The sequence below is a fragment of the Marmota monax genome, unplaced genomic scaffold, assembly GCF_021218885.2.
Source record: "Marmota monax isolate L192 unplaced genomic scaffold, Marmota_monax_Labrador192_F-V1.1 WCK01_AAM20220418_F8-fsc00151, whole genome shotgun sequence".
Lineage (NCBI taxonomy): Eukaryota > Metazoa > Chordata > Mammalia > Rodentia > Sciuridae > Marmota > Marmota monax.
In genome coordinates, this window is record NW_026694226.1 from 3299568 (window position 1) to 3326026 (window position 26459).

The window sequence follows — 26459 nt, forward strand, 5'->3', positions numbered from 1 at the left end:
TTAAATAGACACTTTATTGATGTATTTAGATAAATGGAGAGGGATTATGCCTTTCAATGCCCCCACAAGCCCATTACAACCCAGAGAAGCAGTAGAAAGTAGTATATGTTTTTCTTACACACACCATACACATTCTCTGAAGAATCCAAGAAAAACAAAATACAGCCTGGACAGCAACAAGCATTTAGAAGTGGAGGTGGCATAGGACGAGAAAATGGTGCTTGGCTCCAGAATTATTTTTCTTGCCTCTAGTCTCCCTTGCTCCAACAGCTCTTATCTTCTGGCACAGGGTTAGAGGCCAGGAGGGGTATGTAACATACTGTCAAAGGAGAGAGGATGCCTGGGTGGGAATGTGCAATGCATGAATACCTGTATATGACTTAGGAAGGCACAGTACAAGTTTTTGATCCAAGAAGTGGAGAAGAGGAAAAGGTTTTTCTGTGGCAGAAGACCAAAGGATGGGTGGGGAAAGGGGTCAAGGTGTTTTCTATAGGATAGTTGACTCCATTCCATGCTCTCATGATGTGACATGGACATGGACACGGTGCCAGGCATTGCTGAGTACACCTCGCAGGTTCCAGATTGGGGCTACTGTGTCTGGCTGCACATTGTAACTGTCATCTACAGCCTTACAAACAATGTTCAATTCTTTTTGTCCAGCTGGCACAGAGGCTTGCAGCTGCCATAGACGCCAGGCCCAGGCCTTCCTGGGTGGCTGCTTTTCTCCATCCAGGTCAGCTGCATGCCAGGTTAGCCCCCCATCCAGGGACACATCTACCCGGATCACAGCCCTGCCACCACCACTCCATGCATAGCCCTTGACAATTACCTCCCCTGACTCTATAGTCTCTCCATCCCGAGGCTCTGTGATGGCTGACTGGATAGGGAGTTCTTGAATAGATGGAGCTGAGTCAAAATCTACAGTATCCCAGTCCACAGATGGAGAGAAGCCTTTATAATCCCGCCGCTGCCAGTGGCTGTAACTTTCCTCTGGCTCCACACTCACTCTGCCCAGCCATTTGACGTGGCGGGCACCTACCACACCAGGAACCACCACCCGCACAGGAAAGCCATGGTCACGAGGTAAAGGCTGCCCATTCATCTCATATGCCAGCAAGACCTCAGCTTCAGGATCCATGGCCCGAGCCAAAGGGATAGAGGCTCCATAGGCAGTCCCAGTGGGGTCTGAATCCAGTCCCTCAAAGCAGACATGGGCCTCATTTTCAGAAAGTTGGTGACCAGCCTGGGCTAATACATCACAGAGCCGTGCCCCAGCCCATCGTGCAGTGCTGATGGCCCCTGTTCTCCACTCTAGACCTCTTACTTCTTTGACTTGAGTCATTTCAGAGCGCCGGTTGCCAGCACACTGCAAAGTGACTGTGACCTCATGTTTGGGAAACTTGTACAAGTCACACAAGGATAGAGACAGTGACTGACCTCCAGGTGGCCCTACTATATGCAAACGATAGGTGTCTGGGTCCAGATTAGGCACAGGCAGATGATTCCGGGTGAAGAAGATAGGGTTAGGTGTGATGTAGTTTTCTGTCAGCAGCTCAGGAGGAGGCTCCGCATTAAAGGGACGTTGGCTGTTGACATTTAGGGCTGGATGTCGCATAGGATCATGAGCATAAGGGTCAGATATTTCCAAGGTGGGGGGTGCACTGTCTTCAGGTTTCAGCTCCCCAATCTTGTACTGAGTCAGTAACTCATATACATGGGGCTGGTTGTGAATAGCATAGAGGGCCCAGAAGGGTTCTAGGGGACCCCCAGCTGCTAGCATCAACTTAGATGGTCCCCCTGGATGTAGTTCCACAAATTCTGTGACATCAAAGACCTCACAGCCCAGAGTTACCCAGATCCCAGTCTCAGGGCTTCTGTGGGAATACACTTCCTCCTTAGTGTACAAGGGTGGTGACTCCTGAGAAGCCTGCAGGAAGGGAAGGAATGAAGCAAAAAGAGAGCAGAATATTAAGAAATAACTCTAGTTCACTCCAAACCAACCCACAGTAGTAGCCTTTGGGAAATGAAAGTGGAAGATGCCATCTATACTGTGCATGAAGACAATGCCAGCATGGGCTCTGTGGTAATAGCAAGAACATGAGTCACAGCCTAGGTTACCTAAGGACCCCTTTATTTTAATAATGAAGCCCCTCTGCACTTACCCTACACCGATGATCATGATAGGCCAATGCTGTGCCAAAGCCTAGCAGGGCCCCCATGATTCTCCATCCCCTAGTGCTGGAATTATCACCAGAGAAGTTCAGGCTGGGGTGCTGGGGCTGAAACGATTCATTTGTAGAGCAGGCCTGGATGCAGAGCCTTGAGGGAGGTGGCCTGAATCTGGAAGAGAGAGATCTTAGTAAACACATATGGTCATGTTCTGTCTCTCCCTGGTTGGTCATTACTGTTGAAAGTTAGTTTCTCTAGGAATGGGTGGGACAAGTGGAATGTGGCTTTCCTTTTCCTCCTTGGCTACCACTCAACTATCTTTATCTGCCAGATAAGATAATCACCTGACAGATAAGATAGTTATCTAGGAGATATGGTAAGGGGGCGAGTCCTGGGATGGGATGGCCTACCTGCAGGCCTGTCGAAGTGCTGAGACCACAGCTCTGTGCAGCAGCAGCATTGTGGTAGAACTGCAGGAGGAAGATTCCAGGATTAAACTATGAAGTCCCTTAAGAAGGGATATTAGGGAGGCCTGAGGAAATAGGTTGGAGGATGAAACAGAAAAAATCAGCAAGGAGCTCTCTGGGAAAATAGAGCACTTTAGAGATAAAGATTGTGCTAAGAGGATGGAAGGAAATGGGGGGACAGGTGCTTTTAAAATCACCTATTTTCCATCCTCCAGTGTCTACTTTGTCCACTATAGAGAGCAATACCTGAAGCCAAAGGCCTAAAGGGCAAAAGACAAATGCCTACTGTCCAATTTGCAGTTTGTTTATTTATTTATTTTGGATTGCTGGGGCTCAAATCAAGGGCCTTGCCAATGGTAGGCAAGCACCCTATCAATGAACTACAGTTCCAGTTTTCTGGAGATTATTTCTGAAGTCAATAGAGGATAACTGAGGGTAAGACTGATACAAACAGGGACAAAAGGTGAAAAAGGTAATGGCAGCCTAATAAATGAATAAACCCAGATTCTAGAGACAAACTACTTTGGGTTTGTAAAGCAGCCCTGCCATTAACCAGTTCCCTGGGCAAGGTACCAAGCCTCTCTGAACTTCTGTCCTCATCTCTGAAATGAGATCTACCTAGAGAACTGATATAAAGAGTGAACAAGCAATAACATTGTCTCTGAAGGCCTTTCTCCTTCTCTCCCTCTGCCTCATGCTCTCCAAATTGACCCCAGCTGGGAATTGGATCCTAATTCCATGTCCCCACCCCAACCTTCTCTATGCCATTCTAGTGAGCTCAGCAAGTTGATGAGTCAATGGCCAGGGTGTCAAGGTATGGGCTGGAGAAAGAAGTTAATTTTTCTCCTCTGTCCTGCAACACATCTTCTTCACAATCCAGTGCCTCTGAGCAGAACACAGACCCAAGAAAGTCAAAGTGGGAGGATAAGAACTGTCCCAATTGCTAATGAAATGATGGAACATGGGTGGGGAGACAAAGAAACCTCCCGAGAAATGGGAATAGGAACAGAGACTATAGTTTACCCTTGGGTCATGAGACCCTTGCTCACTCTGCCACCTATCCTTAATTCCAGCAGCCTTTTTGGACCAGACTGGAGTTCCAGGTTTGGGAGGGTGGCTTTCTGCTGCACTACAGAAATGCTACACCTTGGTGATGGACCTTTATTCCCCAGGAGCACTTTAGGTAGAGGATACGTCTAACATTCGGGGGAGAGCAGAAGACCCTATGCCCCTAACTAGCAGCTGGCACAAAAAAAGTCTGGTATCAATACTCAGCAACCCCAAGAGCATCCGGGCATCGGGAGTGGAGGCAGTGGTACCTTTGTTATCCCTAAGGTTCAAAGACTCCTTGAGACAAAGCCCCAGCCGCCGCCGACCCCTCTCTGCCCCCTCTGCGGCCCTCCCTCCTTTCCCTCTCCGCCGCAGCCTGCTTACCCTGCTTACCCTGCTCAGTGTCCACACCTCGGCAGTTTTACCCACCCAGCGCCTAGCGAGTGCTCGCGCAGGGGCGGGGCCGGCACGGTGTGACGTGCACAGAAGCTTATACAGACTCCCTCACGCCCCTCAGCGGGTACCCCAGTCATTGGCCGGTCGCAAGCCGCCTCCCAGCCGCCAGGTCCGCTTGCTGGACGCCGGCCAAGGGAGGCGGCGCGCCACGAGGGCTCGGGACTGAGCTGGCGATGTTGTTTCCACTTTTGCTGCACAGCCGTTGACTTGAGTAGATTACAGCTCCGGTGGGCAAAGAAGGGACCCTCGCCTATGTCCGGAACCCAATGGAAGGTGATGAGGGATCCAAAGATTGAGCTGAAAGATGGGAAGACTGAGACTCCCCGCCTCTCCAGCTGGAAGGTCTGGGCAGAGACCGAAGTTCCCCTGGAGGCCTCCGGATCCAGCTAGTCTCCCGGCGCTGAGTTTCGTCTCTACTAATTTTGACAAGCATTCGTATTGCAACTACGACAGCCCTGTTTGTCTTTTAGGGAAAATAAGGTCAGTCGCTTAATTCTCTTATATCCAAGAATGACAGCAGAAATGAAGCCTAAAATAGTGGTTCCAAGACGTCGAGATTCCTTGGACTAGTTGAATTTTCTCGTTAAATGTATGGAGCCAACAAGGAATAGCCATCTTTTAAATTTTGCGTAGTTTTTAAAAATCATCACCCCTTAACGAGACAATGGCCCCAAAGTACGAATATTATAGTCTCTTATTCTAATTTAATTCTCTTAAATTAGAATAAATTTGTTATACCCTTTTAACATTTGCGCGGGATTGAAATTTTGTCAAACCTAGTTCCTGAGCCTGGAACAAACGTATCCAACACTGCCCTCTAGAGATCAGAGTGTTGAGCTATAATTTAATCAGTTTTAAGTGAAGGTTTGATTAAATTTGTAAGATCATTTCCCTTTCTGCTATCCACTAGAGTTTTTTACCAGGAATCATGGACTCTGGTTTGTGGTTGGAGGCTGTATTAACAAATAGAAAGGGAAAATGACAATGAAGACACTCTTATAAAGATTTTGGAAATGGAAAGATTTCCAACCTGTGTATAATTAAATCATTGGAGAGACCTGAAGTCAGACCTATTCTAATAGTTGTTTAAGGAAAAAAAAAAAAAAAAGGGCATGGGCCAGGATTGTAGCTCAGTGGTAGAGCTCTAATTTAGCATGGGTGAGGCACTGAGTTGGATCCTCAGCACCACATAAAAATAAATAAATAAAGGTATTATATCCACCTACAACTATAAAAATATATTTAAAAAATATTTAGTTTTTATAAGTAGCTGGACACAATACCTTTATTTTTATGTGGTGCTGAGGATCAAACCCAGAGCCTCACACATGCTAAACGTGAGCTCTACCACTGAGCCACAATCCCAGCCCCTAAAAATATTTTTTTAAAAAGGCCTTGTTACGTGCACATATGAATGTCACACAAACCCCCACTACTATGTATGACTATAATGTACTAATAAAAAATTATTAAAAAGGTTCAATTTTAGAGAAATGCACTTCCTATACCTATTTGTGTGACACATACTTCTTTACTACCGAGCTTAGAGCTTCTCCAATGCTAGACAAGTGCAGTACCATTAATCTATATCCCCAGCCCAACAAGATCCACCCCCCTATCCTACCCCAACACTGGGGATTGAACCCAGGGCCTTGAACATGTTAGGCAAGTGCTCTGCGTTGAGCCACTTCCTCAACTCTTTTGAGAAAGAGTCTCGCTAAATTGCTGAGCAAATTCAAATTCAAAGTCTGGCCTTGAATTTGTGATCCTTCTGCCTCAGCCTCCCAAGTAGCTGAGATTAGAGGCATGCACCACCACACCTGTCCACAAATTACTTTTTAACTTCAACTTTTATTCCTTTTTACAGATAAAGAAACTGAGGAAGAGAGCACTAAGTAACTTGATCAAGGCCACAGCTGGTAAGTTGGCAGAGATGGAACTGGAATGAAGTCTATTTGGCACCAGTACTCCTTAAGACTCTTTGGAATGTAAAACTCTTCCTGCAAACACCAACCAACCAATCTAATCTTTTCTGTTTTATTCCTCCTCACCCTGCCCCCACCCCCTTTAAATTGTGATAGACTGAAGGGCTTCACGTACAGTAGGAGTCAAAAGCAGATCCAGGAAAAATTTTCCTGTTGGGGTGGAAGCTACATGAGCAATCAAAAAAGCTAATTCAGGCCAGGTGTGGTAGGTAGGCATGCTTATAATCCCAGCAATTTGTGAGGCTGAGGCAGGAGGATTCCAAATTTGAGGCCAGTTGTAGCAACTTAGTGAGACCCCATCTCAAAATATAAAAAAGACCTGGGGATATAGCTCGGTGGTAGAACACCCCTGGGTTCAATTCTTTTTTTTTTTTTTTTTTAGAGAGAGTGAGAGAGATAGAGGTAGAGAAAGAGAGAATTTTTTAATATTTATTTTTTAGTATTTGGCGGACACAACATCTTTGTTTGTATGTGGTGCTGAGGATTGAACCCGGGCCGCACGCGTGCCAGGCGAGCGCGCCACCGCTTGAGCCACATCCCAGCCCCTGGGTTCAATTCTTGTTCCACAAAAAAAAAAAAAAAAAGAACGAAAAGAAAAGCTAATTCAGTAATTTCTTTCTTTCTTTTTTTTTTTTATTCTTTGAGACTTAGTTTTGCTGTAGTGCCCAGGCTGGTCTTAGCCTCTTGAGTAGTAGGGATTATAGGCATGTGCCAGCATGCTTAGTTTTTTTTAAACCTGTAGATCATAGACCTCTTTGATAAATTAACATAGTAATGCATCCTAGAAAAATGCACATACATTTCTGCCTATTACTTCAAAGGATTTATAAATAGAGAATTCTTCCAATCACATCAATGAATCAAGAGATTCATAGACCACATCTCCATACATATATATACATCCTTGTTCCCCCCCCCCCCAGTGGTGCTGGGGATTTAACTTAGGAACACTTCAATAGTAAGCTACCTCCCAGCTATTTTTAAATTTTACTTTGAGACAGGGTCTCACTAAATTACTAAGGCTGGCCCCAAACTTGTGCTCCTCCTGTCTCAGCCTCCTGAGTTGCTGGGATTGTGGATGCACCACTGAGCTGGCAACATACTTATATACATTCTGTTAAGAGAACCTGAAAGATAAAACAGGTTCAGATTTGATAAGCTATCTATCTATCACCCTCTTTGAATAGGGGTGATTCAACAGCAATAAAAGAGCTATTTTCTAAATTGGATTCTTCACTGTTCAAGAAAAGATTAAAGGGAATAAGAACCAAGGTACAGAAGAAGGTATGTTTTTCTTTTTCCTAGTACCTGAGAATCAAACCCAGAGCCTCAAGCATACTAGGCAAACACTTAATCACTTAATGGAATGTATGGTTCTGATTCAATAAAACAGTTGTATGCCCTTTCTTCTAAATTTCTAGAATCAGGAAGACAAACAGGAAAAAAACAATCCAACACTCCGATGCGCTTTTTTTTTTTTTTTTCCTTTTTTACTTACATTAAATACATCGGTAAATCAGCAGTCGCATTCTGTTACCACGATTGTTATGTTGGGAGAAGAAGAAAGGGAAAGAAAGACAAATGCTTTCTTTGAAGGAGGGGAAAAAAAAAGAGAGAGAGAGAGAGACCCCCTCCTCCCTAAAATGAACAAAATAAAAGAAAACAAAAAAACTGATCAGAAGGAAAGAAAATGAAGAGCTCGGAAATAAAAAACTAAGAGGCCCAAGCCCAACAGAGCTCAAAGGAGGGCAGAAGAGCTGGTAGGAGTAGAAGGCAGACAGGCCCAGAAGCTAAGGCCAATACTGTTCCTAAGGAGGTGAAGGAGGAGAGAAGCCTGGGGAAATGGTTTCCCAGCCCCAAGGCAATGAAACATCTTCACTCCTATTCCATGAGGAAAACCATACAAAGAATTTAATTCTAAGAGACTTGGTGAGCCATTCTAGTTCTTCCACTTGTAAAAAGGATGCACTAGGTACTTGTAGGGAGTGTGGAGGCTAATGGTTTCTGGGAAGGAAAGGGAAATGTATGTTGTTTCAGGGCCTTGGGAACTAAGGCTGCCCCTGGAAAAGGAAGGGAATTGAGGCCTAAGTGGAAGAATCTAAGCTGGGTCCTACAGATTCTCAGCTTCCTGGTTTCTCAGCTGGCCTGGGACACTCGTGGCTTTTCCTGTGTTTTTTTCCCCCCAAATTTCTCCAAAACTCTAGGCCAGAACAAGAAAGAACTTAAGAGTTCTCCCTTGCCTTGATGGCTTCCCACAGACATCTAAAACACCTGATGAGGGATGTGAAGAGATTAGAGTTTAGAAAAGACCAAGGTCCTCTGATGATGTGAGACAGCTGTGAGGCACATTCAGTGCTAGTCACTTCCTGTCCGTAGGAACAGGTGGTATGATATGAAGGGACTACAACCAGGCCTCTGTGGTACTAGCCCCTAGTGGTATGTGGATTAAACTATTGGTTGGGGAGGGTAGGTATGGGGATAAGGATGGAGGAACTAAACTCAAGATACTAACAAAGGAGAAAAGGAATAGATCCTGATGGGAGACAGGGGATAGAACAGACTGTATAGTGAGAATAAAGATTATACCTATTTACAAGGAAGTAGAAAAGACATGGTAATGGATAGCAAATTGAATGTGAACCCTGGGAAAGGATATAAAACTACTCCCTTTTTCCTGACCTCTCTTACTCCCCTACTTTGGCCTATGCTACTCTGAGGCCACTCCCCAATTGCTCAGTTAATTCTCCAGGAAAGGCAAACCTATACTCACGAACTAGGTTGGCAAGAATATAGGTTAAGAATCAAGAGTTGGAGGAAGCCAGCAGTGGAGACTGGGCTTGAGTAGCTGCCACTGGTTCTGTTCTCTAAAGCCCCTCCCCAAACCTCATATACTTCAGATTCCATTTACTTAAAAAGGAGGGAGGGCAGGTAAATCAATCAAAACTCCCATAAAACAAGTATCCCGACTGAACTACCATCAATTAAAGTGCAAACTGCAGGGGGATGTGGTGGCTAGGACTGAGGCCATCTAAAGGCCAGAGGAATGGGGGAAAATGCATATGTATAAATCAGAGGATAGGTGTCAGAAACTCCTCTAATTAGATCACAGCAGAGCCAAAGATGCAGGCAACCAGTGAAGATTCTTTGGAGGACTCTAGGGTCCAGTCCCCACTCTAGGGGAGAAGCTACCTAATAGGCTGGGTGTGAGGAAACTGGGCCTTGGAAGAGTTCCAGAGCCACATCACCTCCACTTTGTCCAATTAGCTAACAATATGACTCCCACGTGGTGCCTGAGAGCTTGCCTCTCTATTCTCAACTCTATCTAGGAACACCCTCCACAGGGCCAACTAATATATGCTGCAATGTTTTCAAACACGAGAAATTCCAACCATAAAAACAAAAAGGAAATGTTTCCTTACTGCCTCTTGCTCTGAGCTTTTACTCTTCCCCAGGGCCATTAATATAACTAAACTAGAAATCTCCCTCCAGTTCATGGATTCACTACCTTCTCCATCCTGGGGAGAGGAAGAAAAGAGGATCAAAAATAGGGACTGATCAAAAGTGGAAGGGAGAAGGAGACAAAAATGTTTTCTGCAAATATGGGAAAGAACAAGGGGGAGGAGGAGGAAAGATAAGATCACTGTCTTGCACCTATAATACAACGTGAAGAAAGTTTGTTTTGGAAGTTAAGTCCTGGGGAGATTTGACCCCTAAACCCCAAAGTAGGGGGTAGGAGGCCAGTGGCAACAGCTGCCTGGTGTTGGTTGCTGAAGCGTTAAAAAGTGCCATGACGGAGCTGTCAGGAGGCAGCCCTTGGGAGCCAGGGCTCAGTGTGCTGTTACCGTAGGGGCTGTGTGCTGAGGGGTGGGGATGGAGGTTATTTCTTAGCTCTCGTGCTAGCTCCATACTCGTTTGCTGCTAGCCACCCCTCAGTTGCTACAACACTGGCTCTTGTTTTGCTGGGAAGGCTCATGGAGATCCACACCCCGACTTCGGCCTGCTGTACCTCCCAGATTCTGGGGTTCGCTCTTTGGCAACTTCTTAGCTAAAGAAAAAAAAGAGAAGGGAACAAAGTAGATTTTACTTACCCCATTCACACATACAAACAAACACAGGCTATTGGGTACAGGAAAAATAAAGGGAAAGGAGAGATTAAAAGAAATGTCCTGAAGAGGGGAGAGTTCACTATTTGCAAAGTACATTGAACACAAGGGAGCTAAAGCTGCAATCAAAAGATGGAGATTACAACAGAAAGTTAAAGTATTTTTAAGTTTTTTCATTTTATTCTTTTGTGATGTTGGGGATCAAACAGGTACTCGTGCTCCTAGGCAAGCACTTTACCACTAAGCTACACCCCCAGTCCCATACCTAAAGTTTTTACAAAAGCAGACATTTCCACCTATTCTTGATTTGGGTCAGTAATAATTTTTACCTATATACAAAGGAAAAATAGGAAAACCTCAGGGTGTCTGACTTTACCTATTGCCAGGAAGAGATCATTCACGTTCATAGCTGTCTTGGCTGAAGTCTCCATAAACAATAAGCTGTTGTCATCTGCATATGCTTGGGCCTCCTGCAAGGATGAGTGATTGGTGTTCAGAATGCAGAGAGGAAATAAGTATTGCTTTTTTCTTTTTTTTTGTGGGGGGTACTGGGGATTTAACCCAGGGTGGTCTATCACTGAGCTATATCCTCAGTCCTTTTTATTTTGAAACAGGGTCTTGCTAAGTTGTCTAAGCTGGCCTTGAATTTGTGGTCCTCCTGCCTCAGCTTCCCTAGTCACTGGGATTATAGGAGTGGGTCATTGCACTTGCTAAGTATTGCTTTTTTACTCACATGTAGCACCAGAATTAGGCAGTGTCCCTCCCTTAATTAATGCCCCATTCTGCCAGGTGGCCCTAGACTCATAATTTAATGATGACTCCCTTAAGATAAACCTATGACCACTCAGTTGAACAAACAGATGTCAGGATCTTAATTATAGAGAAGCAAGTAAGATGGTGGGGGCTTTGGATTCTGACACTTGAATAGTCCCTTTACCTCAAATTTAATTGCTCCCTCCTTCCTGTTTTCACATTGGTACCCAACAGCTGGTACTTCTCTAACCCTCTGATATTTCCTTCTGAATCCTCTAAAAATCACTTGGCTGTAATTAGGATCACAATGTTGGTGTAGTTTTATTTTTTATATTTTGGGTAGGGGGAAAGGAAATGCTAATATTGATTTTATTATTATTGTTTTCTTTATGCTGGGGATCAAACCCAGGGCCTTGTACATGCTAGGCAAGCATTCTACCACTGAGCCACTCACTTCCCAGCTGTATTAACTTGGTGTTCAACTAGGGAATGAGACAATGAATGTCTTCAGATGAGATTTTCAGAGTGTTAGTTTGGAAAAGAGGTCCCAGGTACAGAGGGAATGTGTTCGAGAGGGATTCTATGGGCCCTCTTACTTCATACTCCACCATGCGCTTGTTAGCCAGGTCTGCTTTGTTCCCTGCCAGGGCAATAACGATGCTAGGACTGGCCTGCCGCTGTAGCTCCTTTACCCATGTCTTCGCCCGGGCAAAGGTTTCCTAGGAAAACATGAGGAAGAGAATGTATGGGCTGCAATGGCTGCCAATCAACAACCATCACCTTCAAAATCTGGTCTCACAACTCACCTCTTTTAGGTGTGTTTCCCTCACTGAAACCATAGGTCTCTGATAATTCTTGACCTCAGTCTTCTTAGCACTTGGAAGTATAATTTGTATTCTTATTTTGCTATTTCAAGAACCAATTTCCGCTCCCCCAACTAATTTAATTCCTATAAACAAAAGTAAGGACTGTCTTCTTAGCCCACTTACCTGATTAGTAATATCATAAACCACAATTGCAGCTTGGGCACCCCTGTAGTACATGGGAGCTAAGCTGTGGTATCGCTCCTGCCCAGCTGTGTCCCAGATCTCAAACTTGACAGTTGTGTCATCTAGACAAACGGACTGGGTGAGGAAGGCCGCTATGGATTAGAGAATAGAGAGGAAGAAGTTGTAAGTGGGAGGATGAAAGGGAATATCCCACCCACCTTCAGAGTATTTCTCCATTCTCCATCTAAGACTAGTCATTATCCATGTCACTCAGCTACAGGAAAAGGTTTAGAGTTCTCACATTCAAATCCTGGAGCCAGGATTAAGACTGCCTTTAGCCAAGTCCTTTCTGCCAAAAGTTTTTCTGGCTGGTGGGTGCAAATTGAAAAATATGGAGGGGAGAAAGGATCACTGCAATTATACCAGTCAACCAACCCTCTTCTAACCAAAATAAGGGTATAACAAATAATAGGAGAGACAATAAACTTCAGATAAAAGTCACATCATGAATTAATTAGAGGAGCTGGGTTTGTGGCTCAGTGGTAGAGCGCTTGCCTAGCTTGTGTGAGGCACTGGGTTCAATCCTCAGTACTGCATAAAAACAAATAAATAAAGGTATTATCTATAACTAAAAATATTTTTAAAAAATATGGTAGAGCGCTCGCCTAGCATGCACAAGGCACTGGGTTCGATCCTCAGCACCACATAAATGTAAAATAAGATATTGTATCTACCTAAAACTTAAAAAAAAAAAAAAAAAAAAAGAGGGCTGGGGTTGTGGCTCAGTGGCAGAGCACTTTTGCCTAGCATGTGCAAGGTCCTGGGTTTTATCCTCTGCACCACATAAAAACAAATAAATAAAATAAAGATATTGTGTCCAACTACAACTAAAAAAAAAATATTAAAAAAAACATTTAAAAAAGAAAGTATTAATTAGAATTAGGGCTGGGACTGTATCTCAGTGGCAGAGTGCTTGACTTACATGTGTGAGGCACTGGGTTCAATCCTTAGCACCACATAAAAAAAAAAATCAACAAATAAAATAAAGGCATTCTGTTCATCTACAACTACAAAACAACAACAAAAAAGAATTAGAATTGAGGTTGTGATTATGGCTTAGTGGTAGAGCACTTGCCTAGCATGTGTGAGGCACTGGGTTAGATTCTTAGAACCGCATATAAATAAAGACCCACTGACAAATTATTATTATAGATAATTTAAAAAAAAGAATTAGAATTAATGGCAGATCCCATCATTATTAATATTATTTGGCTATTGTTTTCTCATGTAATCTGGTACATGTCCAGGAAAACCACATTTCCAAGGTGATTAGTGAGAAGAGGACAGAGTAATATGGGAATTCTCATAAAAGATCCTTTATTGAATTAGTACCTTATTTTGGCTTATTAGCAGGGTAGTATTAGTAGTAAAGGTAGAAAAGGCAGATGCCCTTTTATATTCTAGCCTCTATCTGATCAGATATGTACATCAGATCATCTAAGGAACTTCTCCAAACACTTGTCTGTGCTGCTACAACCAATTTCACCCTACCTCCAATATTAATCAGTAGATTTAGGGTATACCTAAACACACATAGGTAAAAAATACTCCCAGGTTAGTCCCCCCAACCCACTATCCCATACTAGGGATTGAACTCACGGGTGCTTACTACTATTGAGATACACCGACAGTCTTTTTAATTTTTTGAGACAGGGTCTCTAACTTGTCCAGGCTGGCCTAGAACTTGTGATCCTCATGTCTCAGTATACTGAATAGCTGGTATTACGGATGTGTGCCACCACTCCTACATAATACTGACACACATCTTTTATTTGGGAGGGGCGGTGGTATCACGGATTGAACTCAGGGGCACTCAACCATTGAGCCACATCCCCAGCCCTATTTTGTATTTTATTTAGAGATAGGGTCTCACTGAGTTGCTTAATGCCTCATTTTTTGCTGAGGATGGCTTTGAACTTGAGATCCTCCTACCTCAGCCTCTAGAACCACTGGGATTACAGGCATGTGTCACCAAGCCTGGCATCTGACATACATCTTGAATTATGACTCACTGCTCCAAACCAACCTTTATTTGCTTAAGATGACACTCAGCTGAATTTCATGGGATTAAGATGATATTGAGGAGCCAGTTGCAGTTGCACATGCTCGTAATACCAGCTACTTGGGAGGCTGTGCCAGGAGGGTCAAAGTCTGAGGTCAGCCTTGGCAACTTAGTGAGACCCCGTCTCAAAATAAAAAAATAAATTTAAAAAATAAAAAAGACAAAATGAGATGTTCTCCTAGAAAGTGAAAGGATGAACAAATACCTGATTTTTGGCATTATGACAATTTTTTTTTTTTTTAAAGCAATACTGAGGATTAAACCCAGAGCCTCATGCATGCTAGGCAAGTATTCTACCACTGAGCTATATTCCCCAGCCTGCTTTTCTTAGTTTTCATTCCTGGGGGAATGAGAGGAACAGTTCCACAATCAGGTCCTAGATCTCCTATTCAAAAATCTTACCAAGCTTTGAGCTTCTTTCCCTGAGGTACTTACCTCCAATAGTACTCTCCTGGTACTCATGGAACTGTCCTTTGACAAAACGTAACACCAGGCTAGATTTCCCCACTGCAGATTCCCCCAGCAGGACCAATTTGAACTGGCATATTTTGCTGGTTTGAGGCTGCCCATTGGGCCTGGCCGTGCTTCTGCTAGTCATGGCCAGATTATCAGATGGGAAAGGGCAGAGGGAGGGGGATGCCACAAAGCGGCAGAGGGGGGAGGGGAAAGGGGAAGGGACTTCCAGGCTTCAACAGTCCTGCAAGAAAAAAAGTGAGTAAATTTAGACGCAGATTGCAGTTGCAATCACTTTTTAGAGAAAAGACAGAATCTTTCCTTTCTCCTATGAGATGTTAGTTCTTGTAATCATCCACTACTAAAAGACTATACCTCTGAGAAGGACCTAGGCAGCTCTGATACTCAGTGCTAAGAGTGGAGAACAGTAAAATAAGAACTGCTTTTGAAATAGTTTGCTCAACCACAAAGTCTCCAACTGCCAAGGGAGCTGAAATGGAAGAACTGAAAACTGAGATTTTAATCCCCCATTATTTCTCCACCAGGTCTTCACAAAGTTTTTTTTTAAACAATATCCAGACCCACTCACAGGATTCCCAGCAGCTTCTTGGTATTGTGATGTTGTGCTTTTTTCTAGCTCTCAAAATAAGAGATTCTACTCTAGGAGTGGGTTAAGAGTCACCCCTCCTAAGGGTAGAAAGGTAGCTTCTGGTTCTGTATCCTTCACATATGAACAGTCTTTTTGCAAAGTCATTTATTAAGATCTAAGTCAGGGGCTGGGGTTGTGGCTCAGTGGTAGAGCGCATGGCTTGCATGTGTGGGGCACTGGGTTCGATCCTCAGCACCACATAAAAATAAAATAAAGGTACTGTGTCCATCTACAACTTAAAGTCAGTGAGACCCTGCTTCAATAAAATACAAAATAGGGCTGGGGATGTGGCTCAGTGGTTGAGTACCTCCCAAGTTTAATCCCTGGTACCAAAAAAAAAAAAAAAAAACAGGGAGAGAGATATCTAACCAGGGTCCATCCTATTTTTTTTTTTTTTTGAGAGAATTTTAATATTTATTTTTTAGTTTTCAGCGGACTTTGTTTGTATGTGGTGCTGAGGATCGAACCCGGACTGCACGCATGCCAGGCGAGTGCGCTACTGCTTGAGCCACATCCCCAGCCCCAGGGTCCGTCCTATTACCAGGCAATTTCCTTTCTCATTTCTGGTCATAGGTAAGGACAGAAACACAACCAACAGATCACATTTAGTATCAACTCTGTTTCTGCCACCTCTCTGAATCTGAAAATCTATCAGTTCCGAGTCAGTAAACTCAGAACTGATAGATTACCCTCCACACCAAAGGGGACTAACAGTTGTAGCTCTCCAAACTAGAAGCAAAGTATACCTTTTAAACATATGTAGGAGTCTCTAGGGGATGATACAGACAGAGGATGTCTTTAAGTAATCAATGTTTAAAGAAAGAGTACTCTTGAATCAACTTGTCTACCTTTCAAGGGGGCTAAGAAAGTTGGTGTTGGCAGGGGGGAGGTAGAGAGAAAAGTTGGGGCTTTTAAATTCTAATCAACCATTCCAATTCATCATAGGGGGCTGGGGCTCTAGCTCAGTGGCAGAGCGCTTGCCTTGCATTTGAGAGGTGCTGAGAATCAAACCCAGCCGGATTCCATCCTCAGCACCACATAAAAATAAACAAAATAAAGGCATGCTGTCCATCTACATCTACAAAAAACAAACAAACAAACAAAAAAACTCATCATACTGACTCTGAGGGGAATGTAAGGGAGCTATGAAATTCAAAGAGGAGTTAGCATGGGCAGAACACACAAAAACCTCTTTCCAAAACACAAGTATTACCTGAGTTATACTTTGCTTGTTCAAATTAATCTTTCTCTTTTCCAAGTTTGATCCTAGTGACTTCATAGACATCATACTCTTATGTGTGGGAAAACACTACAGTGAGCAGCTTTCGTGTCAAATTAGTGTTAAAAAATCTCAGCAATTCTATTTATTAAAGACACCAAGATAGAAAATCATACAGGAGACAACGCAGAGGAATAAAAGCTCTTAAGTCCAGTTTTCTGGGTTTGTTTTCCGATTCTACTTAATGGCTATGAAACTTTGAGCAAATTGCTAAATATATGTGTACATTTGTTTCCTCATCTGTATAATGGGATAACAGCTTTATAAGCAACTACTGCATAAGGTTGTAAAGATTAAATGAGATAATATTTGTATCATTATTAAATTTCTTTGGAACTCATTTAAATAAGTATTTGATATAGACTACATGCTCAATAAATATTGAGCTACTAATCAGTATCAATAAGACATGAAGAATTTCTTTACATCTCTGAGCCTTACTTTCCTCCACTAGAAAAATGAAAGAAAAAAAATACTATCCTCATAGAATAGGCTATGGGGATTAAATGAAAGATGTATTTAGCATAAAGATGTAGTAGCTAGTTGTTATTAAATAATGGCCCTGCTTTTTTTGCGTCCAGAAAAGATTTAAGTTAATATATTAAAGAATAGCTCAATGTTAGTTATCAATAATATTCTACACACAACACACACAAATTTTTTTTAAAAAAATTTTGTACTAGGGATTGAACCCAGTACAAAATTAACCACTTAACCACTGAGTCATACCCCTAGCCCTTTTTTATGTTTTATTTAGAGATAGGGTCTTGCTGAATTGCTTAGGGCCTCGCTAAATAGCTGAGGTTGGCTCTGAAAAAGGTATAAAGAAAAAGAAAAAAACAAAAAGGTTAAAGAAGATTATGACAGAGGTAAGAATTCAAAGTCCCAAAGTAGACTAATTTAGAGGAATATCAGAAATTACTATGATCCTATTGAATATTCTGTAGTGTCCTAGGTCAAGGAGTTCTGAGAATCCAGATATACATGTACATTTTGTCATTAAGTTTTCATTGGTTTATGATGAAATGATCAAAATAAAGAGGATACAGCAAAATTTTCATTAAGCTAAATTTATTAAGTTTGTATATTCTTATGAGAAACCAAGAATCTCATAACAGTTTTCTCTGGAAAAAATAAAACAAAACACAGATTAGATCCTATTTCTGTGTAAAAAAAGGTATAGAAGGGGCTGGGGTAGAGTGCTTGCCTAGCATGCATGAGGCATTGGGTTCGATCCCCCAGCACCACATAAAAATAAATTAATTAATTAATTAATTAAAGGTATTTTGTCCATCTACAACTAAAAAAATTTAAAAAGAAAAAGGTATGGAAGGACACACACTTGCCTATTAACAGTAGTTACTTCTGAAAAGAGTAGGATTAAGCAAGGCATGATGGCACACACCTGTAATCCCAGTAGTTTGGGAGGCCTGAAACAGGAGGATTACAAATTCAAGGCCAGCCTCAGCAATTTAGTGAGATCCTGTCTCAAAATGAAAAATTGAAAAAAAAAAAAAAAAGAGCTGGGGATGTAGTTTAATGGTAAATTGCCCTTCGTTAACTCCCCAGTCTCCCACCCCACCCCCAGCAAAATAGTTAAGTTTAAGGTGAGAAATATATTATGGATTCTAAATTTTTTTCCACTCTAAACAATCCCTTTTTAAAAAAATAGGGACACACAACACACACACACACATAATTAAAAAAAAATTTTTTGTACTAGGGATTGAACCCAGGAGCACTTAACCACTGAGTCACACCCCTAGCCTTTTTTTATGTTTTATTTAGAAACAGGGTTCTTGCTGAGTTGCTTGGGGCCTCGCTAAATAGCTGAGGTTGGCTCTGAACTCCTGATCTCCCTTTCTCAGTCTCCTGAGCTGCTGGAATAACAAGAGTGCACCATAGTGCCCAACTAGGGAACATATTTTTAAAAATAGTTGTCTAAAGAAAAAAATTTTTTTGGTACCAGGGATTGAACCCAAAGATTCTTTACTAGTGAGCTATGTCCCCAGTCCTTTTTCTTTTAGAAAAAAAAAAAATGTGTCTCTGTTTGTGTGTGTATACACACACACACACACACACACACACACACACACACACACACACATATATATATATAATGGACACTTTTTTATTTTTAGGTGGTGCTGAGGATTGAATTCAGTGCCTCACACATGCCAGGCAAGAGCTCTCTACCACTGAGCCACAACTCTATCCCCTTTCTTTTTTTGAGACAGGTTTCACTGAGTTGCTAATTTGTTAAATTGCTAAGGCTAACCTTGAATTTTCGATCCTCCTGCCTCAGTCTCTAGAGCTGCTGAGATTACAGACATACACCACTGTACTGAACTACCATGTTATTATGTTATTAAAAACAAAACAAAAATACAGGTCAAGAAATATCAAGCCCAGCATGGTGGTGAACACCTATAATCCCACTAAACACAGTTCTTTAGCTGTTCTTCATCTTCAAACCTTTAGGGCAGTGTTTCTCAAACTGTGGGCTGTAAGACAAAAGTGACCTTGACATCAGTTGATGGGTTACCATCAGTTTTTTTTTTTTTTTTTTTTTAATTTTTGCAGTACTGGGGACTGAACCCAGAGCATTCTATCTCTAGCTCTTTTTCTAAGACTGGTTTTCACTAAATTGCCAGGCTGGCCTCAAAATTGTGATCCTCCTGCCTCAGCCTCCCATGTAGTTGGGATTACAGGCATACACCACTGTACCATGTTATTTAAAATAAGAATAAAAATAAAAAAGGACATAGGTCAAGAAATATCAAGGTCAGCATAGTGGCACACATCTGTAATTCCAGCAACATGGGGAGGCTAAAGCAGGAGGATCTCAAGTTCAAGGTTAGCCTCAGCAATTTAGCAAGGCCCTACACAACTCAGTGAGACCCTGTCTCTAAATAAAATACAAAAAAGGGCTGGGAATGTGGCTTAGTGGTTAAGTGCCCCTGGGTTCAATCCCCAGTGGGGGGTGGGGATGCTAACAATAAGCATAAGAATCATTTTGTGAAAATGTTTCACTTATATGTATGTGTAGTTTACACAGAGTCAGGATGTAAACTCCTTTTTTCACTTTTAATACCAAGGATTGAATCCAGAGGTGCTTAACCACTGAGATATATCCTCATCCCTTTTTATTTTTTATTTTGAGACAGGGTCTCACTAGGTTACTTACAGCCTGGCTAAATTACTGAGGCTAGCTTTTAACCTGCAATCCTCCTGTCTCAGCCTTCCAAGCCACTGGGATTACAGGCAAGCAACATAATGATGACAAGTTTTGTGTTTTTAACTGTGAATCATGATCAACAAGTTTTAAAAACTTTGGGAAGGACTGACAATGAAAGATGGGTTAATAGGAATGGAAAGAAGTCGACTCTGAACGGCTTATGGTTATGGTTACTATAAAGCACTTCTAGATAACATTTGGATAAAGGTTGAATATATAGCTCTCCAGGGATCAGAAGATTCCCGAACCCTGCTACTTAAGTTATAGAGCAATCACGAAAATGAGAAGAGCCAACCTAGACAGAAGCAAACCCATGTATTGGTAAGGGCTTTGGAATCAGGCAAACTTGAGTTCTTCTCTCTGCTTTGCCACTTAACTTACTGTGAGTTTAGGCTACTCCCTTTGCCTTTTGGAATCTCAGCTTCCTTATTTATATAAGGATATTTGGGAAAGAAGGGGATTTGTGAAAATATGAAATAGCAGAATTTGAATTCCCTTCCAAAGTTCTGGGTACATTTAAGAAATTCACTTTTCTTCTTCCTGTACTGGGGATTGAACCCAGGGGCATTTTGCCACTGAGTTATATTCTTGGTCCTTTTTATTTTTTGAGACAAGTTCTTGCAAAGTTGCTGAGGCTGGCCTCAAACTTATGATCTTCCTGCCTCAGCCTCCTTAGTTGCTGCAATTATGGGTAAGCAAGCAGAAACTTGCTTTCCTTTTTTTTTTTTTGCTTTTTTTTTTTTGTGTGTGTGTGTGTGTGTGTGGTGCTGGGGATTAAACTTGGTTTCTTTAAAGCATCTATGTAGATGAATTATATCTAAAAAAACAAAACAAAAAACATACATTTATGTGATACTTCATATACACTGTCTCAGAAAAGAAGATGGGCCCTCGTAAGTTGAAACTTTAAAAACAGAAAACAACTGACACAATAGAAAAAAAAAGATAAAGATGATAAGTTAACAAGTTTTTTTTTTTTTTTTCAGGTGACATACTCTCAAGAAACATAGGAAAAGTTACTAGTTTTTCAGCTTATTCCCTCACATTTTTATCTATTTCAAAGCATGTTATCTAAGGGGCAAAACATTAAGCCTCAATGTTACTATTCTACAATAATAACATGGAAGTTAAAACGGATTAAATTCTCATGGCCAGACCCATTACTCTAAGCCTGGGAAAACAGTAGGGGGTTGGAGCAGTGTGAAGATAGGAAAGTTACAGGTACACTTGGGTTGCAAAGTCTTTGTCACCAACCCCCAAACACTCAGAAGTCAAGCCAGAGCCCAGAATCAGTCAGCAAATTTTCTTGCTACTAAACAACCTTGGATCATCAGAGGTTAGTAATAACTGGGTTAGAAAAGACTACCTCCCACCCCAATATGTAACCTCAAAAATCTGTCCTGCCTTACTTGTTCATACTAATTGATGGGATACCCATCTGTAAACCTTGAGCTTGAATCTCATCATGTTTATAAGGATATCATTTTTTAATGTAAATAGCTAGACTCTTGAAACATCAGGAATATAGAAATGAAATAATACATAAAAGATTCAATTGATTTCCTTCTTATTCTGGTGGTGACTTAAATTTTTTTTTTTTTTTTTGGCTGAGTTAACAATGGGCAAATGATCCATTCAAAGGCAAAAAAGAAAACCAAAGCAAACTAGTCCAAGCAGTGTGATGTTTATTATCTTCAAACCTGAGGCCAAAAAAAAGGGAGGTTACACTTTCCTCCTTCAACCCTTTCATCTCAGAAGAAATCAGATTTAACTTTCCTTAGATGTGCAGCTCCACAAAAATGGCTTATTAAAAACCCAATAACTAGGAAAACTTGAGGCCTGACCATAGGTCAGTCCACTGAGGTGGGGTAGAGGTGGAAGATGTTCTTTAGTGTGGGCAGTTCTCCAAGCAATGCTGGAAAAGAGGCATAACAGGAAAGGTTTTTTAGCCTGCCCAGCAAGAGCCAGACTTTTCTTGAGGCCCCCCTTCCACCTGTTAGCTTTAAATCCTTATGGCAAATCTACAGACAACCTCAAGAATTTCATCACCTATTAGTAGTCAGAGTTCCCAGTCTATAGTCATCAGAGTCTAGTCCAGTCCCAAAAGTCAGCCCTATAAGGTCAATTAGCCAGGTAAGAGTCAATCTTAAAAAAAAAAATCAATCTAGATGGGTGTGGTGGCCCACAACCAATAATCCCAGCAAGTGAGGAGGCTGAGACAGGAAGATCAAGAAGTCAAAGCTAGCCTCAGCAATTTAGCAAGGCCCTAGGCAACTCATCAAGACCCTGTCTCTAAATAAAAATACAAAAAAAGGGCTGGGGATGTGGCTCAGTGGCTAAGCGCGCTGCGCACTCACCCATACACACGCTCTCACATCAATCTGCAGGTCAGGTGATCTAGTCCAGTCTCTGTATTTTACAGGTAAGGAAAATGAGGCACATAAAATTAGTCAATTTGCCAAGTGTTAAATACAGCCAGCTATCAATAGCTACTGTTTCTCCCTTTTTTATATCCCACCCTCATGCTGAAGATTGATGGGATTAAACTCAGGGTCTCCCATGTGCTAAGTAAGTGCTCTGCCACTGAACTACATTTCCAGCTCTTATAATTTTTTAGTTTGAGACAGGATCTAAGTTGCCAAGGCTGGTCTCAAACATATAATCCCCTTGTCCTAGCCTTCAAGTAGTTGGGATTACACTTACAAAATAAGTGGTGCATCCTACATCACTTATTTTTTCTGGTGGTCCTGGGGATGGAACCCAGGAGTGTTCTATCACTGAACTATATCCCCAGCCTCCAATTTATGATCCTTCTGCCTCAGCTTTCCTCATAGCTGGGATTATAGGCATGCACCAACATATTTCTTTTTGGTACCAGACTGAACCCAGGGGAGTTTAGCCACTGAGTTTTTTTTTTTTTTTTTGCAGATGGACACGATACCTTTATGTGGTGCTAAAGATCAAACCCAGTGTCTTACATGTGTTAGGCAAGCACTCTACCACTGAGATACAACCCCAACCCTTCGTTTTTTTATTTTGGGAGAGGTTCTCACTAGATTGCTTAGAGCCTTGCTAAATTGCTGAAGCTGGCTTCAAATTTGTGATCCTCTTGCCTCTGCCTCCAAAAGCAGCTGGGATTACAGGAGCTGCTGGGATTATAGGTACCCGCCACCACACTCAGCTCAACAATATATTTCTTAAGGAAGCAGAAAATGCTAAACTCTTAAGTAGACACCAGGACAGGGACATGGACTTAGAATGGATATTTCCTGCCTCTTCAGTATAGGTAAAAATACTGCCTGTTGGATTAAAAACAAGTTAGGAATATCCAGGCCCTCCCTAGAAATCAGGATTTAGTCCCATTTTCTTCTTCTTCTTCTTAAAAAAAAAAAAAAAAATGTATATATATATATTTAGTTGTAGATAGATAACCTTTTTTTCCCCCCATTTATCAATTTTTTTCTGTGGTGCTGAGGATTGAACCCAGTGCCTCACATGTTCTAGGCAATCGCTCTACCATTGAGCCACAAACCCAGCCCATGTCCCATATTCTTCTGACAGAATGATTAATTAACAGTTCCTCTCTCTAAATGGTCTTAACCATTCTCTGCCAGGACAGTTGGAATTGAAGCAATTTTCAATTGGGAGAAAATAGGGAAGGAACTGGTAACTTTTACATCATTTGGTGGGCCTTAAGACTAATGTGAGAGATTTACTAAGCACGGACTATAGAGCAGAAGCCAGTAAATGCCTTTGTCTCCTTTCCAATTTTGTTTAGATACAAATCGCCCAAACCTTGAATTTATGCTACTTAAAATCTTGAGCTATGCTACTTAACTCACCTTTCACTGTGTTGATCCAATGCTATCCAATGACTCATGCCTTAAATGAAAGTCATTCTACTTCCCCCACCCTCTCCCTTATAGTTCTCCAAGAGGCAAAACACATACTTATCTCTTATCAGATGGTAGTACAAACTCTGTTATTGACCTAGGAAAGGCTGGAATGCCCTTCCCTTCTTTTTCTGCCTAGCAAAATCCTAATATATCTTATAAGGCCAAAACAAATGTCACTTCTCTGTGAAACTGCATAATTATCTTCTTACCTCAGCAGAATTCATCATTGCTTTCTCTAGTATCTCACACAAGGTCTCACAGTGTTAAGACTATTTCTACCATAGCCTTTATCACATTATAGTTAATTATGTATCTGGTAAACTATAAACTGCTCACAAAGTAGGAGTATTTTTTGATATCATGACTCTTCAGAGTAGAGTACAATGCCTGGTCCCTCGTAGGTGCTGATTAAATGCTCCCTAAATTGCTTGTAAGGACCAAAGAAATCCTGCTTCACTTCCCTATTGTGCCATCTAAATAGATCTCACTCGGTTTTGTTTGGGATTTTTTTTCCCCCAGGACTAGGGATTAAACCTGGGCACATTCTACCCAAGATACATCCCCAGCCCCTCTCCACCTTTTAAAAAAAAAAACTTTATTTTGCAACAGGGTCTTGCCAAGCCTGGCTTCAAATTTGCAGTACTTCTGCCTCAGACTCCAGATTCACTGAGATTATAGGTGTATACCACTGTGCCTGGCTAGGGAATGTTTTTAATAGGCCTCAGAAAGGTCTCTCCCTGGACTCTTTGTGATCTCCCTTGAATGGGGGGCCCCCTTGGGACCCAGCCCACAAAGGTACTGTTGTAACTCACATGGGTTAACTGCTTTTCCTGTTACCATGTCTCAGATGGCCTAATCACAACCAGTATGTGGCCCTCTCACCCTAACACTGAAGTGGCTGTGCCTAAAAATAAAATTCCCTGTTTTAAAGATTGATGTTAAGTAGTTAAAAAGCTTTGAGTCATTACCTCTATTAATTCCTGGACTTGAAAAGTAAGTTTTATAAAGAAATTCATACCACCACAGAGCCAGGAGACACTTTGAAAAGGTACCCACTACCCCTAAACTGAAGCTACAACCTGGCTCAGAAATCTGCTTAGCTGGGTGGCTCCTTATTCAGCTTAGTTACTGTTCACAGTCAATGACAAAATCTTTCCTAAAACACTCTTGAGAAGTAGGAATATAATGTGTAGGGTTTTATGGTACCCTTTCTCCCAAAGGACTGGTGCATTTCCTTATTTTAAGTTCACTGTCTCATATTCTGGTTACTTTCCAATCAGAAATGCTTTAGGATTAGGGAGTGGGCTGTATGCTTGCTTCTACTCCATGCCGCCTTCTCAGAAGTCAAATTCATATTAATGCACACAAACAAACTATAGAAGAGTAATCCTTGTTCTCAGGAAAAGTAAGCATTAAAAGATTGAGATATGATCAAGGGCAAGAGAAAAACCCTCTTCTCCAAACATATTTTTGTTTGAAAGTCCACATTGATAATTCCACTCATTAACTTTCTTAAGATGAACAAGCCAATGGGAGAATACTTTTAGGGATTATGTGCTATTTACATTTTAAATTTGAGCAATTCCATACCTTTTCTTTCTTTTTGGGTGCTGAGATTTAACCCAAGGCTTCTCAAATGCTAAGCAAGCACTCTACCATGGAGCAATCCCCCTACCCCAGAACCTTTCTTAAAAGTAATCTCTGATTAAGAAGATGGTGGGAGGAGGGGGAACATACAGAACAGGATACCACCAAAGTTTAATAAGTGACAAGGACTACAGAGGATTAATACACACATACCCCTAGTTTTCTCTAGGACTGGCTTTTCAGGTGAGAAAAGTTCTGTGATGGTGGTAGGGGAATAACTGAGGTTTCCACTGGGTAGTGTAAAAAGGTAGAACATATTAGAAGCCTTCTAAAGCTAGTAAGGTCAAATTCAATTAATAAGGTGGTAGCATGAAATGCCCCAGCTGTACTGAATCTAAGATTTAAAAGGAAACCAATTTCAAATCCAGAGAAACTTGGGAACTTCTCAGGTCACTATAGAAAGTCAAATTCCAAAGCCTCTTAGGCAATCATCACCATCTTCTGAGATAAGGGACAGTTAAATACTGCCCACATATAGAGAATACCAAAGGACAGAAGTCTCAAATGCTTCACTTTGTAGCAGAGATGACAATAATAACCCCAGGGGAAAAAAAAATGATTAACCTTCAGATTTCTTTCCTTCCCTAAAAAGAGGAAAAATATTTTGTCCATCTATTTGGGCATGGATACCCAATGCACAACTGGGCTGTGTATTTATTTGGAAGAAGGAAAAATTATAACCCAATGATGCAAACAAGCAGTACAACCCTCTGCTTATCTGAATTGGATAGAAGATAAAATGAACTGTGAAAGGAGCACAATAAATAAAAGTATCATCCAAGAAGGGAAAACTAGAAAGAATGAGAACAGAATTTAGTGAGAACATGAAAACAGAATTGCTTAGGTGGTAAATCCCCAAAACAAATATAAGTCTGATCTGCTGTCTCTGATCTCTGACCTTCCTAAATGAAATATAATAAGATATGTGTGGGAGAATTTACATTTTTGATACTTTATAGCACTTAAATATTTTAAGATATGTATATATTACTTTGGTAATTAAAAAAAAATGTAGTGATAAGATATACTGGTATAGAAGGGAAAGATGGGGAAGTACCAAAGGGAAAATCCATAGGCTCCAAGCTATGGGAGACTAAAAGGTCAGCAGACCATTAAAAATATATGGACTGGGTGCAGTAGTGTGTGCCTAAATTCCCAGCTACTTGGGAGGTAGAGTCAGGAGGATCACAAGTTGCAGGCCAG

General features: G+C 41.5%; 2 protein-coding genes and 1 long non-coding RNA gene across 10 annotated transcripts in view; 1 reads left to right on the forward strand and 2 right to left on the reverse strand.

Annotated features, from left to right (window-relative positions):
- On the reverse strand, window positions 1-4211 carry Suox (sulfite oxidase). 3 transcript variants are annotated; one of them, XM_046466630.2, is made up of 4 exons: window positions 4080-4211; window positions 2580-2639; window positions 2163-2340; window positions 1-1927 (listed from the first exon to the last, which is right to left on the reverse strand). In XM_046466630.2, exons 2-4 carry the CDS (start codon window positions 2627-2629, stop codon window positions 518-520), a joined length of 1638 nt encoding a protein of 545 aa, XP_046322586.1. In that variant the 5' UTR covers window positions 2630-2639; window positions 4080-4211; the 3' UTR covers window positions 1-517. The 3 variants fall into 3 exon arrangements, with proteins under 3 accessions (XP_046322586.1, XP_058442154.1, XP_046322587.1); XM_058586171.1 differs by having other exon boundaries at window positions 4071-4094; XM_046466631.2 differs by lacking the exon at window positions 4080-4211 and adding an exon at window positions 3956-3979.
- On the forward strand, window positions 4209-21283 carry LOC124108229 (uncharacterized). 3 transcript variants are annotated; one of them, XR_009228814.1, is made up of 4 exons: window positions 4209-4622; window positions 6010-6061; window positions 15622-15769; window positions 20700-21283. It is a non-coding gene; the product is annotated as an uncharacterized LOC124108229 (long non-coding RNA). The 3 variants fall into 3 exon arrangements; XR_009228813.1 differs by lacking the exon at window positions 20700-21283 and having other exon boundaries at window positions 4213-4622; window positions 15622-17628; XR_006856635.2 differs by lacking the exon at window positions 15622-15769 and having other exon boundaries at window positions 4215-4622.
- Rab5b (RAB5B, member RAS oncogene family) overlaps window positions 7596-26459 on the reverse strand; it is a 20588-nt gene continuing 1724 nt past the window's right edge. For all 4 annotated transcript variants that reach the window (XM_046466638.2, XM_046466636.2, XM_046466637.2 and 1 more), the window contains 5 exons: window positions 14530-14791; window positions 11973-12124; window positions 11580-11702; window positions 10607-10700; window positions 7596-10172 (listed from right to left, as the gene is read on the reverse strand). In XM_046466638.2, the coding sequence (XP_046322594.1) occupies window positions 10057-10172; window positions 10607-10700; window positions 11580-11702; window positions 11973-12124; window positions 14530-14692 (648 nt within the window). In that variant the 5' untranslated portion in view covers window positions 14693-14791 and the 3' untranslated portion in view covers window positions 7596-10056. The remainder of the gene's footprint in view (window positions 10173-10606; window positions 10701-11579; window positions 11703-11972; window positions 12125-14529; window positions 14792-26459) is intronic.